General features: G+C 48.4%; 1 protein-coding gene across 14 annotated transcripts in view; it reads right to left on the bottom strand.

Moving 5' to 3' along the window:
- Positions 1–15,148, bottom strand: part of ZCWPW1 (zinc finger CW-type and PWWP domain containing 1) — a 33,957-nt gene that overhangs the window by 5,055 nt on the left and 13,754 nt on the right. For 7 of the 14 annotated variants that reach the window (XM_065570482.1, XM_065570476.1, XM_065570483.1 and 4 more), the window contains exons 6-12: positions 14,624–14,752; positions 13,905–14,021; positions 12,657–12,777; positions 7,595–7,670; positions 6,236–6,340; positions 1,613–1,696; positions 315–390 (exon numbers count right to left, since the gene is read on the bottom strand). In XM_065570482.1, the coding sequence (XP_065426554.1) occupies positions 315–390; positions 1,613–1,696; positions 6,236–6,340; positions 7,595–7,670; positions 12,657–12,777; positions 13,905–14,021; positions 14,624–14,752 (708 nt within the window). Of the gene's footprint in view, positions 1–96; positions 204–314; positions 391–1,612; positions 1,697–6,235; positions 6,341–7,594; positions 7,671–12,656; positions 12,778–13,904; positions 14,022–14,623; positions 14,756–15,148 lie in introns of all 14 variants that reach the window. The other 7 variants (XM_065570486.1, XM_065570481.1, XM_065570475.1 and 4 more) reach the window with 2 other exon arrangements.

The raw sequence follows: 15,148 nt of genomic DNA, 5'->3' as shown, positions 1-15,148 counted from the left end.
GAGAAAAGATGGGGTACTAAAGGGCTCTTTAATCTAGCAGAGAAAGATGGAAAAGAACCAGCGTCTGGAAGCTAAAGACAGACACGTTCAACTCACAAACAAGGCACTGATTTTTTCCCCGTGTGGGTGGTTAACTTCCCAGGGCAGCAGTGGATTCCCCACCGCTTCCTCTCTTCCGATCCAGACTGGAAGATCCTTTTGTCCTGCACAAGTTAGTGGGGTCAATACAGCGGGACCTGGGTGAAATTCTTCACCAATTTGCAATTTGACCTGGAGAATATTGAGGGGGAAAGCTCCAGGCTACAGCACGATACCTTCCGAGTCCTCGTGAGCTTCTAGCAATCCTCCCTCACCGGATCGACTGATGAACCCAAATCTCATCACTCTCTCCTGAGGGAGGGGAAGGAAAAAAGAGACATCTGCTGAAATCCTGGGAGCGGTGAGTGGAGTCCACTGACTGCCCCTTGATTTAACAAAGGACTTAACTTCAAAAGCACAAATGGGGCAAAGGTCGTAGGGTCAACATGAGAGACTGCAGGCAGAGAACTCCGGACAAGACCCACTGTTCCGATATGGCGTCTAGGTTTTTAGAGGACACTGTGTGGACAAGGGACCAGGAAACGGCCCCATAGCCATAAATAACCACTACCGCATTCTGAATAAGGTCCTCTTCTTCCAGAACCAAAAGCATCTACACAGGGAGTTAATCAGGCTCAGTGACTCAGGAATAATTCCTTATGTAGACAAGCCACACCTCCTCATCTCAAAGCATCTTACAACCGTTGTATGATTAACCTTCACGATACCCCTCCGAGGGAAACTAAATCACCAGATGCTTGCCCAAGGAGAAATAACAGGGGAGGAGAACCCAGGAGTCCTGACTCCCCGCCCCCCTTTTTTTCTAACCATTAGAGTCCACTCCCCAACCAGAGCTGGGGATAGAACCCAGGAGTCCTGACTCCAGCCCCCGCTGCTCTAACCCACTAGACCTCACTCCCCTCCCAGAGCCAGGGAGAAAACCCAGGAGTCCTTATTCCAAGCTCCCCTCATTCAGGCTTTAGCCTGTATCCCAACAAGCTCAAGTTACTAGCATGACAGAAGATGAGTGATGTGTGTGGATGGGGTCGAGTTAACATAGGGTGACCAGATGTCCCGATAAAATCAGGACTGTCCCGATATTTAGGTGTTTGTCCCACGTCCCGACGCAATTTGGCCTGATATTTTGCAGCACTCTGCTTTTTCTTGTGTGTGTGGGTGTGTGTGTGTGCGCGCGCTCTGTCGGCAGCACTCCGGTGGAGGTTTTTTTTTCTTTTTTTTTTTTCACTCTTTGCTCCGCCAGCGGCACTCCGGTGTTTGGTTTTTTTTGCTCCACCTCCCCATTGTGTCCTGATATTTTCTTCCTCTCATCTGGTCACCCTAAGTTAACAGGAGCACTTGATCGACCTAATACGAGTTAACCATGCCGTGAAGATGAAGCCTATCTGATCCCAGATCCGAAGGGCAAGCAAGCGTTCCCCCCCATCCAGCACCCGCGGGGGCCCACAGGGAAACCTGCAAAGATGCTGGGTGGATGCTGATTGGTCTGACCTCAGCAGCCCGGCAGCGTTCATACCTGAATGCTGATCCGCTCGGCTTCCTTCGCCATCCTCACAGCAGAGTCCAGTTTCTGGCGGGAATCTTTGCTCCTGAGCGTCTTCTGAAAGAGCAAGACAGCTGGTCTTCCCACAGCGCCTAAAATGCGCCAAAACTTTCTCTCTGTCACTCCCCCACCAGGGCCAGTGACAATAAGAAAGACAGGGCAGGGCATAAATCTTTCTGGTACCACCGGCTCCTTGCCAGGGGAAAAACTGACCCCTGAGGAGAGGAACAGCACCAGATGTTTGTTCAACTGTCTAGAACAATTGGGTCCTGGTCCGTCCCCCGTGTGGGGAAATTGGGGGACACTAGGTATGGGGGGGAAGAGGAATGAGGGACACACAGAGCCCCCCAATATGAGGCCCAAAGTCCCTGAAACAGAGGCAGACGGCAGGGTGGCACACCTAGAACCCCTGAGGGAGAATAGAGGCATCCGACTCACTACTCAGGACACTACACGTGTGACCCTTTCCTTGCACTAACTTAGCACCCAGAAGGCCCAGTAAGAGATCGTGGCCCCAGTGTGCTGGGCCCGGCTCAGAGAGCAAGAAACAGTCCCTGTGCCAAAACGTGTACCCTCTAGACAAACAAAGAATTGAACCCACAGCGCCAGCAAGTCCTGCTGACCCAAAGGCCATGGGTACAATGAATCACAGGACCGCAAACAGACACGCTCGCCTTATCTAGAAATCAAGAGGAAGCACATTTCCTAAACGGCTACGCACCAGCTGGTTTTTAAAGGGACTGAAAAAACAGAGCAAAGCCGTAAAAAATGGAGGGGGAAAAGGGGCAGAAAAGAGTCTTGCGTGTGATACAGAGCGGCAGGAACTAGATCTCCCTGCTCATGACCTGACCTCCATGGCTGCGGGTGTGCGTGGGCCTCGTGCATCAGTGCCGGAGAGTTTTCCCTAGGGGTGCCCGTAGGGGCAGCCCCACCCAATGCCAACTACTTAAGTTGTGCGTGAGGGTATAAACTGCAGAGATGCCCCATCCCTCCTCCAGTTCCTTCACACCAGAACTCAGTAGCAGATGCTACGCTAAGGAAGGTGAGTCGTGCAATGGACGCACGCAATCCAGCCCAAAGAAGCAACAGTCATCAGAAGGTAGGTAGCCATTTTTATTTCTCTGAGTCCATGACACGGTAGCTGATTCTCGATCTGATACGCCAGGAGGAGGGACTTGGAGTCTCATCAGAAGAGGGACAGCAGGACTGCCTTGTCCACATTTGCCTCGAAGCGGCCGACAGTGAAAGTGTGGATTGACAAACGTCCACAATTGAGAGGTGTGCCAGAAAGGCTGCCGAGGCTGAGGCTGCTCTGTTGGAGGGCACCGTGAGTCTATCAGGAGGCGTTACTCACACGGTAATGCAGCTGGGAATCCACACGGAGAATCTCTGAGTTATCAGATGACGTCCCTCATGCGTTCCACGTGTGACACGAAGAGATGGGAAAATGCCAGGAAGGCTTTGTCCTGTCCAGGTAGAAAGCCAACGTGCGACGAACACTGAGTCTGGGAGGGTCTTCTCTTATCCCTGGTGATATGCGGCTTTGGAAAGACTTGGAAGGTGGACAGATTGGTTCATGTGCAAGTCAGAGGCCACCTTGGAGAGGAATTTAGGGTGCGGCCTAAGCTGGACCTTGTCCTTGTAGAAAACTGTGTACGGTGGATCTGTGACCATCGCATCTAGTCTATTGGCCACTAAAAATGTGACCTTTGCCGATAGGTGCAGAAAAGAGCACAGTGCGTAGAAGGAGGGTCCGTAAGAGCAGACAAGACCAAAGTCAAGTTCCAAGATGGTGTTGGTTCTCTGACCGCCGGGAATAATCTATCGAGACAGGTGAGGAAAAAACAGCCTTGGCATCTATTCAAGGACGAACAGCCGAAATGGTCGCTAGACGCACATTAACAGAGTTGAGCATTAAACCTGACTACTTAATTTGCAAAAGATGGTCCAGGGTTGTGTGAATGTTAGCCTGAGTTGGAGACACATGATGGAGAGCCATCCAAATGGAGAAACGCTTCGTAGGTAGTTCCCATGGAAGGTTTCCTCCAGCTGCTGAGAAATGGGTTTCCTCTACACACAACCGCTGATGAACCATGCTGTGACGTGCAACAGCTGAAGATTTGCAACACTTGTCCATGGGTTCTGCGTCAGGAGATCTTTGGCTGCCGGTGACAGTATGGACAGATTGCTGAGGTCTGATACCACGTCTGTCTCCACCAAGCAGGAGCTATACGGATTATTTGGCTGTGCTCTTGCTTGAGTTTGATAATGACCATGCCGAGTACTGGTGAGAAAACACACAGGAGGTCCTTGTCCCACAGAAATAGGAAAGTGTCCGATATCGATCCAGGGCTGTGAGATGTTCTGGAGCAGGAATGGGGACTATGACTATGACCCAACTGGCAAGGAGGTAACAAGAATATCCTGATGCTAGTCCGTACATTCTGAGTCACCAAAGAATAGCACGTAAGGTCTTAAATGCAAGCCAAGGTCATGTAAGGTCTTAAATGCAAGGCAGGGTCATCTGCATCAATGTGAAATGCACGTACAAATATAATGTAAGGAGTTATGTATGAATGTATGCTAAAAATGAGTTCCCAAAGTCCGTGTTAAGGCAGGTTTCTCCTGACAAAGGATGTTTATTCTCCCTGTCTCCGTCAGTCCCCATGTAAAATAAGTATTATAAGTTAACATGATGAGGAGCCATTTACACATGAAGTCAGTGGGGGCATGTGAATGTGGCCGGTAGGCAGCACACTGGACATCATCCCAACTCTGAGGTACTAACAATGAGCTTTGGAGAATATAAGGAGAAGCCAAGGGAGACACCACTTTATCCTACACCGAGGATGTGATCAGGCAGTGCGATTACATTCATGAAAATGGGATCTCAGCCAGGCTTGGTTGCAATGCTGCAAAGGCTATTTGGGCAAGATAAACAGATTTAGCCTGTTTAATCTCTAAGAACCATGTTACGGTTTTATTTTAGCTGTAACCCTTCTGTTTCCATTATCCTCGCTCGCTATCTCTTAAATCTTGATCTTTGATAACACACTTACGATTGGTTTCACTATAAATATATCTCAGTGCTGCGTTATTTACAAGGCAAGCCTGAGTTGAATCAAACAAGCTGGTGTTTTGGGGAGTGTGAAGGCTGGACACTACAGCAGAATGCTTCAAAGGGGCATGGGGACGGGAGTGCACCTATTGTTAACCTGCAAGGAAAAGGAAAAGGAAGAGGACACTGCTGGGCAGCTAACAGACCGGATGTGTCGGGGAGAGGTCACCCAGTCTCCCTCTTGCTGGAGCTGGGGGGAAGACAGCAACTCACAGTCCTGGGTAGCCTAGAGCCGTCACAGGGACATCACCTGTTCTGTCAAGTTGCTGATAGGTCCACGGATGGAAAACCTCCTACGTGAAACACTCAGGCCAGAATGTTTGTGTTGAGAGACCAAGCCTGGTCTAAACTGAAGGATCTGGTCAGATGATCCGTTAATCCATTTAGATACACCAGTTCCATAATCGACTGCCTCCTGGACCTGGTACCACCTTAAAACATCGCTGTGGTGTTGTGAGAATCTGGGCCGTCTGGCCTTGGATATGGGACTGGAATTTCAAGTGATCCATCCCGTCATCCAGCCCCAGCTTCTGGAGGAGGTTTACAGACGCCCAGAGCATGGGGTTGTGTCCCTCATCATCTTGGCTAACAGCCATTGATGGACCTATCCTCCAGGGACTTATCTATTTTTTTTTAAGCCAGTTATACTTTTGGCCTTCACAACAGCCCCTGGCAAGCAGCTCCACAGGTGGACTGTGTATCATGTGAAGAAATACTTCCTTTTGGTTGCTTTAAATCTGCTGCCTATTAATTTCATTGGGTCACTTCTAGTTCTTGTGTTATGCAAAGAGGAAAATAACACTTCCCTATTCATTTTCTCCACACCATTCATGATTTTATAGACCTCTATCACATCTATTCTTGGTCGTCTCTTTTCTAGAGTCCTAGGCTTTTTAATCTCTCCTCATACGGAAGCTGTTCCATACCCCTAATCATTTTTGTGGCCCTTCTCTGCATCTTTTCCAATTCTAAGATATCTTTTTTGAGATGGGGTGACCAGATCTGCACGCAGTATTCAAGATATGGGTGTACCATAGATTTATATAATGGCATTACGAAATCTTCTGTCTTGTTATCTATCCCTTTCCTAATGGTTCCTAACATTGTTAGCTTTTTCGACTGCCGCCGCCCATTGAGCAGATGTTTTCAGAGAACTATCCACAATGACTACAAGATCCCTTTCTTGAGTGTTAACAACCTGATTTAGACCCCATCCTTTTGGGATTATTTTTTCCAATGTGCATTAATTTGTACTTATCAACATTGAATTTCGTCTGCCATTTTGTTGCCCAGTCACCCAGTTTAATGAGACCCCTTTGTAACTCTTTGCAGTCTACTTTGGACTTAACTATTTTCAGAAATTTTGTATCATCTGCAAATTTTGCCATCTCACTGTTCACCCCCTTTTCCAGATCATTTACAAATGTGTTGAACAGCCCTGGTCCCAGGGCAGATCCTTGGGGGAACCCGCTATTTACCAAACCCAGGCTCTCTGTGGAAAACGCATGGAAGTTCCTCAGCATGGGCGCAGAGATCCAGGCGCGGCTGACAGATTCGCCGAAAAACGTCACATGGTACTTGGACTGAAAAGAGAAATGGACAGGACTGAATTAACTTTGTGTCAGGATGTTACATTAACTCCTAGAGACAGACAAGGTGTGTGAGGTGTCCCTGCTAAATCCATGGTGTCTGGTTGATGTCCTCAGTGAGGTAACCCTTTCAGTGGGATGAAAGGTTTGGTTGGCATGGGATTGCAGAGACAGCAACCTTTGTTCTGTGAGGCTGATAAATGACCAGACAAGGTGTATATGGACTCAGAAGCTGTGTCAACCACACGGGTAATATGAGGAGATGGGGAAGTCTGTTATAATGGGGGAGGGAGAAAGGTATGGAGGGTGTGACGAAGTGGGAATGTTCTTAATGTTTTCTCTGAATACTGTGTGTGTGCCTCTGTTTCCCCTATGCATTTCTTAAGTATCTAGGTGGTGGGATAAGGGGGTGTGATTGTTGCAGAGCCTTGGTCAGTGTGATGCTATCTGCACAGAGAATGGCCGACACTCTGTCTACTGGCAACTGATGGCCTGGGCCCCTCCTTTGCAAAGGTGCCAACTGAAGGTGTTGGAGAACAAAGAGATCAGGTGACCTCCTGGCCCAGGACAGAGACAAAGGCCAGAGGAGGGGGTGAAGAGTTTCAGTTTGGAGCTGGCTGGGGAAATGGAGGGGGGTCAGACGGGGCTCTGGCCCCAAGATGGACCTGACTGAGGGGTCCTGTTCTCTGTACCTACAAGTTCTGTTCTGGACTGTGTTCCTGTCGTCTAATAAACCTTCTGTTTTACCGGCTGGCTGAGAGTCGTGTCTGACTGCAAAGTTGGGGTGCAGGACCCTCTGGCTTCCCCAGGACCCCGCCTGGGCGGACTCGCTGCAGGAAGCGCACGGCGTGAAAGGGGAGGCTGAATGTTCTGAGGTCAGACCCAGGAAGGCCGAAGCTGTGTAAGCTTCTTGCCCTGGAGATAGTCTGCTCAGAGAGAGGAGTCATGCTCCCCCAGAGTCCTGACTGGCTTCATAGGGAGTAGTTCCAGAGCATTGCCCGGTGACTCCGTGACAGAGGGGTATACACAGAGCCCTGCCATGGGGAGGAGAGGTGGGAACAGGGGTAAGGAGAATGGGGGGCACACACAGCCACTGGCATGGGGATGGGGAGCTGTAGGGAGTCCCCAACATAGAAGGGGATGGGAGGGTGGCACACAGGGGACCTGTGGGAGGAACGGCGCCCTCTGGTGGGTGTAATGAGTTCACAAAGTGTGTGACCCCCTTGTGTAAAATACAATACTGCTTACAGGAAGAGAATCCAACCGGGATGAAAAGAGGAAATACTCCCCGATGTCAGGGTCACACTCCACCATGGCAGGCCACCTGCATGCACAACAAAAAGTTAAGCTGACCTAATTTTCTAGTGTAGATCAGGCCTACCTTAACGGTCACAGCTGCGTCTATGCTAGGCTTTTTCACACCCCTGACCAAAGCAGCCATGCTGACATAACTTTTCAATATAGCCCAGGCCCTTCCCTGGCATAGCTCGGTCGGTTAAAAAAAAAAATCACACCCCTAACCGACATCCCTGTGCTGGAAAAATATAAGTATAGCCTCGACCTTTTTGTTACTCAGGTCCTGAGGTTTTAATAGCCGTCTGCCATCATAAAATCTTTACATTCACGGGCCTGGCAAAACTCCCGCTAACAGCAACGGGAGAGGAACTGGGAGCTGTTCCCGTTCTAGACGGCGTAGTCCTAGAGAGTAAGAATCGATTGTCTTTTAAGCCCAGCGCCCTTAAATTTCAGGCAAACGCCCGCCCGTGCGTGGGTCTCCCAGCATGCATCTCCCTGCAGGGGCAAAGCGCCTGGGGGAGCCTACGCTGAGCGACTGAGATTTGCCAGCTTCCTGTCAGGGGAAGAGGCCCCTGTCTGTGTTTTTCAGCTGAAGACAGCAGCTGCGGCTGCAGAGTGCCCAGAAAGGGCGAGGGATTCCAGCAGTCAGCTGTTGTAAAGACTGCAGCAAGCCAGGCTCAACTGGAGGTTTTTTTTGCTGGCATCTCTTTGATCCCACCCGCGTGGAATAAAACAAGATCATGTGGGAGGCAGGCCAGGCCTTCTGCACTGCAGCTTGTACTCCCAGCCTCTGGCTCCCCAAGCGGGCGTGGGCTAATGAGCACGTCCCAAAAGGGGGTGTGAGCACACCGTGCTGCCACACAACTGATATCTGCCGGCATTTCTAGTCTCTTTCACCCTGTGAAGATCACAGGACATCTGAAACACCGATATACGGGTATTACTTCCCCCACTGTTGAGATTCAGCCACCTCTGGGGTGGAATGAGACAGCTGTTTATACAGGGATCCTTCACTGAGATGCAGCCACCTCTGGGGTGGGGCAGCTGTTTACACAGGCGCTGAGATGCAGCCGCCTCTCGGTCAGAAAGGCTATACAGGGAACCCTCATCCAGTCCTGAGATGCAACTGCTTCTGGGTAGGATGGCTTCTTATACAGGTATCCCTCACCAAGTGCTGAGACGCAGCCACCTCTGAGGTGGTGCACAGCAGCAGATAAACGGTGCACAGTAACACTGCTTAGCACTTTGGGGTGGGAGATGAAGAAAGATTTTCATAGCCCATTGAAACTGGAAGGGGGAATTTTGTTATACCAATAAAAACTAGCAGGATCTTATTAAAGGGGACAAGATAAAGATGCCACATTTATTATGATAATTTGATTTATGACCAATAACTAATATTTTAATCCTAATACACACACACATTATACCTAATACCTACACACACACACACACACACTCACACCCATCAGATGTTCTGCAGCTGCTGCATAGTTACCAGTCCTGCTTGAGTTTGCAGCTTGGGTTCGTAGCTCGTGGCGGTAACTGGCCAGGAAAGCCGGGCACAAGGACGAGCTGGGTCTCTGTTGGGCATGCACCGATGCCCTTCCATGTTGGCAGCAGAATGTTACCCTCCTCCAAAGTTTTCCATCTCACCCATCCTTTTTTGTAGGCTTTAGTTTGAATCCAGAGTCTATAGGTCTTGCTGTGTCACGCTGCCTCTGGGTTTGGTGATTGATCACCCATCAATTGCAGACATGACTTTCAGCCTGGGACCGGGCTTTGATCTTCCTTCTATTGTACTTTTTTCTTTTTAGGGTGGATTCTCAGACTCCAAAGAGAGACTGGTGAGCTAGAATTGATATGCAAACTAGACACAATCAACTCCGGTTTGAATAAGGACTGGGAATGGCTGAGCCATTACAAACATTGAATCTATCTCCCCTTGTAAGTATTCTCACACTTCTTATCAAACTGTCTGTACTGGGCTATCTTGATTATCACTTCAAAAGTTTTTTTTCCTCTTAATTAATTGGCCTCTCAGAGTTGGTAAGACAACCCCCACCTGTTTATGCTCTCTGTATGTGTGTATATATATCTCCTCAATATATGTTCCATTCTATATGCATCCGAAGAAGTGGGCTGTAGTCCACGAAAGCTTATGCTCTAATAAATTTGTTAGTCTCTAAGGTGCCACAAGTACTCCTGTTCTTCTTTTTGCGGATACAGACTAACCCGGCTGCTACTCTGAAGCCTGTCTTACTTTGTTAGGGCTCTTGTCTGCATCTTTGACAAGACTATTCCTTGACTTTAGCAAAGCTTTTGATACGGTCTCCCACAGTATTCTTGCCGCCAAGTTAAAGAAGTATGGGCTGGATGAATGGACTGTAAGGTGGATAGAAAGCTGGCTAGATCGTCGGGCTCAACGGGTAGTGATCAATGGCTCGATGTCTAGTTGGCAGCTGGTTTCAAGCGGAGTGCCCCAAGGCTCGGTCCTGGGGCCGGTTTTGTTTAATATCTTTATTAATGATCTGGAGGATGGTGTGGACTGCACTCTCAGCAAGTTTGCAGATGACACTAAACTAGGAGGTGTGGTAGATACACTAGAGGGTAGGGATCGGATACAGAGGGACCTAGACAAATTAGAGGATTGGGCCAAAAAAAACCTGATGAGGTTCAACAAGGACAAGTGCAGAGTCCTGCACTTAGGACGGAAGAATCCCATGCACTGCTACAGACTAGGGACCGAATGGCTAGGTAGCAGTTCTGCAGAAAAGGACCTAGGGGTCACAGTGGACGAGAAGCTGGATATGAGTCAACAGTGTGCTCTTGTTGCCAAGAAGGCTAACGGCATTTTGGGCTGGATAAGTAGGGGCATTGCCAGCAGATCGAGGAATGTGATCGTTCCCCTTTATTCGACATTGGTGAGGCCTCATCTGGAATACTGTGTCCAGTTTTGGTCCCCACACTACAAGAAGGATGTGGAAAAATTGGAAAGAGTCCAGCGGAGGGCAACAAAAATGATTAGGGGTCTGGAGCACATGACTTATGTGGAGAGGCTGAGGGAACTGGGATTGTTTAGTCTCCAGAAGAGAAGAATGAGGGGGGATTTGATAGTAGCCTTCAACTACCTGAAGGGGGGTTCCAAAGAGGATGGAGCTCGGCTGTTCTCAGTGGTGGCAGATGACAGAACAAGGAGCAATGGTCTCAAGTTGCAGTGGGGGAGGTCCAGGTTGGATATCAGGAAAAACTATTTCACTAGGAGGGTGGTGGAATGCGTTACCTAGGGAGGTGGTGGAGTCTCCTTCCTTGGAGGTTTTTAAGGCCCGGCTTGACAAAGCCCTGGCTGGGATGATTTAGCTGGGAATTGGTCCTGCTTTGAGCAGGGGGTTGGACTAGATGACCTCTTGAGGTCCCTTCCAACTCTGATATTCTATGATTCTATGATCTTCAGCCGTTGGTGTTTGAACTCTATTTAATCAGGACAGGCTGGCGCTGGAGGTTGATTCCATCATCCATACATACCTCATTCACACATCTAAACTAAACTAATAAGATTACAGCAGGGTTTGCAAAAATGAAGGTTGCAGCAAGCCCTTACAAAATGGAGTAAGCGTTTTAAAATGGGGTTTGAATTACAATATGGCAAACAGTGAACAGAAGTTACAATATAGACAAGTATAATGGATGGCAAACAGTGAAGAGAAGTTACACTGTAGGTAAGTGTAATAAATGGTGAACAGAAGTTCCAATACTGAAACAGTGCAAGTCTCAGTGATTTAAGCAGGAATTGGATTGATAGCGAAACTTACAAAGGCAGCTGACTGAACAGCTATGGCTCTTAACAAGCATCTTAACTGTTAATTAGCCAGTTATTGGGGTAACTGGTTTTATGAATGAATATTGTTTCATTCATAAAACTTTACTTATGAAGTTACAATAATAAAGTAAACAATTAAAAACCATTTCATTCATCAGTTCTACAATTTGGGGAAGCAGAATGGAATGAGCAGCGGGAATTTTACTTGTGAAGGGTAGATGTGATCTTTGGTTTTATGTCTGACTCAGAGGCCCACGGCACCAGTATTTCCCTATGTAACAGGGGAGGCCGTGGGTGGGAGGGATTTGGAAAGGTACTGCAGTGGGACTCACCCATTGATTCACAGCTCTGCCTCAGTCTCTGTGTGAGAGCCATCTCGGGTCTGTCTAGCCTAGCCCAGGCGCAAGCAGCCACTCTGCAGAGCCACATCCGAGGGTGCTGAGTTCTCACCGGTGCTGAGATGCCCCGTGTGTTGCCAGGGCTTCAGGGGCGCATCTCCTGGTCCTTAACACGGCAGTAAGCTGAGCCACTCTATGATTTCTCCCCAGTGAATTGTGGGCGAACGCGAACCTGTCTGTCCTTCTGAGCACACAGCCAGGCCAGATTCAAAAGCACCACTAAACTCGGGGCAGAGGATTTTGTGTGTGGACGGGAGCCGGGATAGGGCAAACACCCGAGTAAGAGCCCAGGTTATCTGTGCACTGAAGACGTAGCCCCAATGTCTCTAGGTCCCAGCTCTTCCCCGTTCAGAAAAATAACCCTGTTGTGCTTGTCTTATTTATTTAGCCTGTCTCTCACTACCTGCTTGTGCAGCGCCTGGCCCCGATCTCCAATAGTGCTACTGTGTTATTTTAAATTATTTATATGAGAGGAACAGCAAGAGGCCTAAACTGAGATCAGGGCTCCCATTGTGCCAGGCTGAGCGTGAGAGACAGTCACTAACCCAAGAGCTGACTATCTAACTAGACAAAGGTTGGGAGGAGAAACTGAGACACGGGGCGGTGACGTAATTTTGCCAATGTCACTTGGCAGCCAGGAATAGATCCCAGGTCTCTGCAGTGCCAATCCAGGGCTCTATCCCAAATGGGCCACACTGTATGTTTTACAAGTGCACTGTGCAGTCTGTTTTCAAAAGCTTCTACCTCTGTTTATAGTTAAGTGGCTTAACATTTTACCAGCAGTATTGACACCTACCATGGATAGCCAAACTGTTTGGCCCATATGATTGACCCAGGCACGTAGGTAGCATAGACGACCTCGTTTTCAGATCCCAACCACATCTCCTCGGGTACATCGCAGCTTTTGTACTGCAGGTCTGCAATAAACAAACCACATCAACCGTCACAGCTGAGCAGGAAATAGCCTCCCACGGGAAACTCTGAGAACTGCAACATTTTGTTTAATCTCGCATCGGGGCGCGAAGTAGAAACATCAGAATTTTTCGTGAAATGAAATATTTCATTTCAACCTTACCGTATCGTTTTGTTTTGACTTTATTGTTTTGATTCATCTAATATAATATAATGTAATATAACATAATACAAAAGTCAAACAAGTAACACCATAACGAAGCATTCAACCTTGTCGAAATGAAACCTGCCTTGCAATGAGAGACTAAAGAAACTCAATCCGTTTAGTTCAAGGAGCAGGTTAAGACTTGACTTCATCAGAGTCTATAAGTACCTGCATGGGGAAAAAGGTTTCTAATACTAGACAGCTTTTTTAATCTAGCAGACATGTGGATTTTCCATCATTCGGAGGCTTTAAATGAAGACTGGCTGTCTTTCTCAAAGACCTGCTATAGCTCAAACGGAAGTTATGCAGGAATCCTTGGTGAAATTCTTCACCTTGTGCTACACAGGAAGTCAGACTATGTGCTCAGAATGGCCCCTAAAAAGTCTAAGGATTTGTTTATCCTCAGATAGTGGAAATCGGCATTGCTGACTGCACTGAAGCCAATGAATGATTTGCTAATTCTGAATGTCAGGACACCTAGAGGAGAAATGCTCCTGGCCTGTCGGAGCAGGAACAACGGAAAGGTGATTTTTGCCTTAGAATTGCAATCGGATTGGATCTACAGCCTCAGCACCAACCAGGACAAATTTCAAGACTTCTCGGCACTTGCAACCAGGACTGGGTTTTCAAAAGAGAGAGAAACCCATTTCCAAAGGGTTTCCAAAGCTCTCAGGCCAGCGGGAAGGAGAGCTTTTGTGGGAAATCCAGCCCTAAACGTCCCTTGTTTGTGTGACTAAATGGGAGGAGAATGGCATGGAAAAGATGCTTTCTAGGCCCTACTGTGGAGGATTTTTGTGACAAGGACACTTGTGCTTTAGAATTTAGACTGAAGCTAACAAACTTGTTCCCCCCGACAACCAATCAAATAATCACTAGCAGCTTGGGCTAGATTTGAGCTGGTGACCTAGAGGCCGCTCTCCTATTTACCTGTGTTTTGGCTGCACGTCCAGTCTTCGGGAAGAACGGAGGGATCCGTATCGCTGCTAAGACGCCGCCATTTCTCACAGCTGGGATAAGAACATTGGACCCACGCCACGCACTGATCTACGGCACAGCAACACAAACACACAGCAGCTGCAGGGGCCCGCTACTGGCGCCCTGCACAAACTGGAGGCTCCGGAATCGGATGTCCAAGACAAGGAACCCGACAAAATGTAGTTAATCTCACTGTTTGTGAAGCCGTCACTACACAGGGTGATTTACAGGCATCGCTAATTTCTGGCCTTGGAACCTACGAAACCTGTCAGTTTCCTGCAGTGCCACAAGCTTCCGCTCTGTGCCTCAGTTTCCCACCTGTACTATGGGGATAACCTACCCCCCAGAGTGGCTGTGAGGATAAACACATCAAAGAGCGTGATGTGCTTTGAGAGCTACTGATTTCTAAACTCAGGGTTATTAAACAACGAAGGCCATTTTTATGCTGAACGGGAACATTCCTACATCATCCGGTTTAAATTCACACCTTTAATTAATCCAGATTAATTTTCTTGAGTGTAGACAAGGCCTCCCCATGGTTTTGGAAGGCGTGGGGCCAGTGCCAAATCAAGTGTTGGAAGTCGCCACATTTCTTCAATTTACACCCAGGTTTCCCTCTTGGCCCCTCCTCTCCCCGCATTAAACTTTCAGAAACAAAGGCCTGAGCTCACTGAAAGTGCTTTCTCCTCCTTCCTCCGTTTCCTCTTGGTCAGCGATCAGGGTGTAGCCCTGAACTATTTTCTTCGGCTCTCCTTTCCGGTGACGCTTATGCCTTTCTTTGTTTGCTTCCGTGCTCTCATCTGCTAGCAACAAAGAGAAAACACAAGACTTAAAAACAGACAGGGGTGGGTGGGGACACAGCAGGCGGTGGAGTTATTGTTTGTCTTGATGGGGGCTCCGGTTTCAGTCACTGATCCCAGTGGGGGGTGGGGGGTATCACCTTCCAGCAGCTACTCTTCCCCCTCTTATTCCTGCATCCCCCTCGGGCTCGAAGAGCTAAGGCAGAAGTCTTCCCACATGGCAGGTCAAAGTCACGGGCGCCTCCCAAACCTAAACTCCTACACATCTCTGCTTCCATCCAGGGAAACGCACTCCAGTGCAGAGGGCTAGGAGGACAAAGGCCTATGCAGCACTTAAAATCCTACTTCAGCTCCGGCTTAAAGAAACTGCCTTGTTTCTACTGTGTTCAAGGAAAC

Source organism: Chrysemys picta, chromosome 16, assembly GCF_011386835.1.
Source record: "Chrysemys picta bellii isolate R12L10 chromosome 16, ASM1138683v2, whole genome shotgun sequence".
NCBI classification, from domain to species: domain Eukaryota; kingdom Metazoa; phylum Chordata; order Testudines; family Emydidae; genus Chrysemys; species Chrysemys picta.
This window is presented reverse-complemented; position numbering and strand designations above follow the sequence as displayed.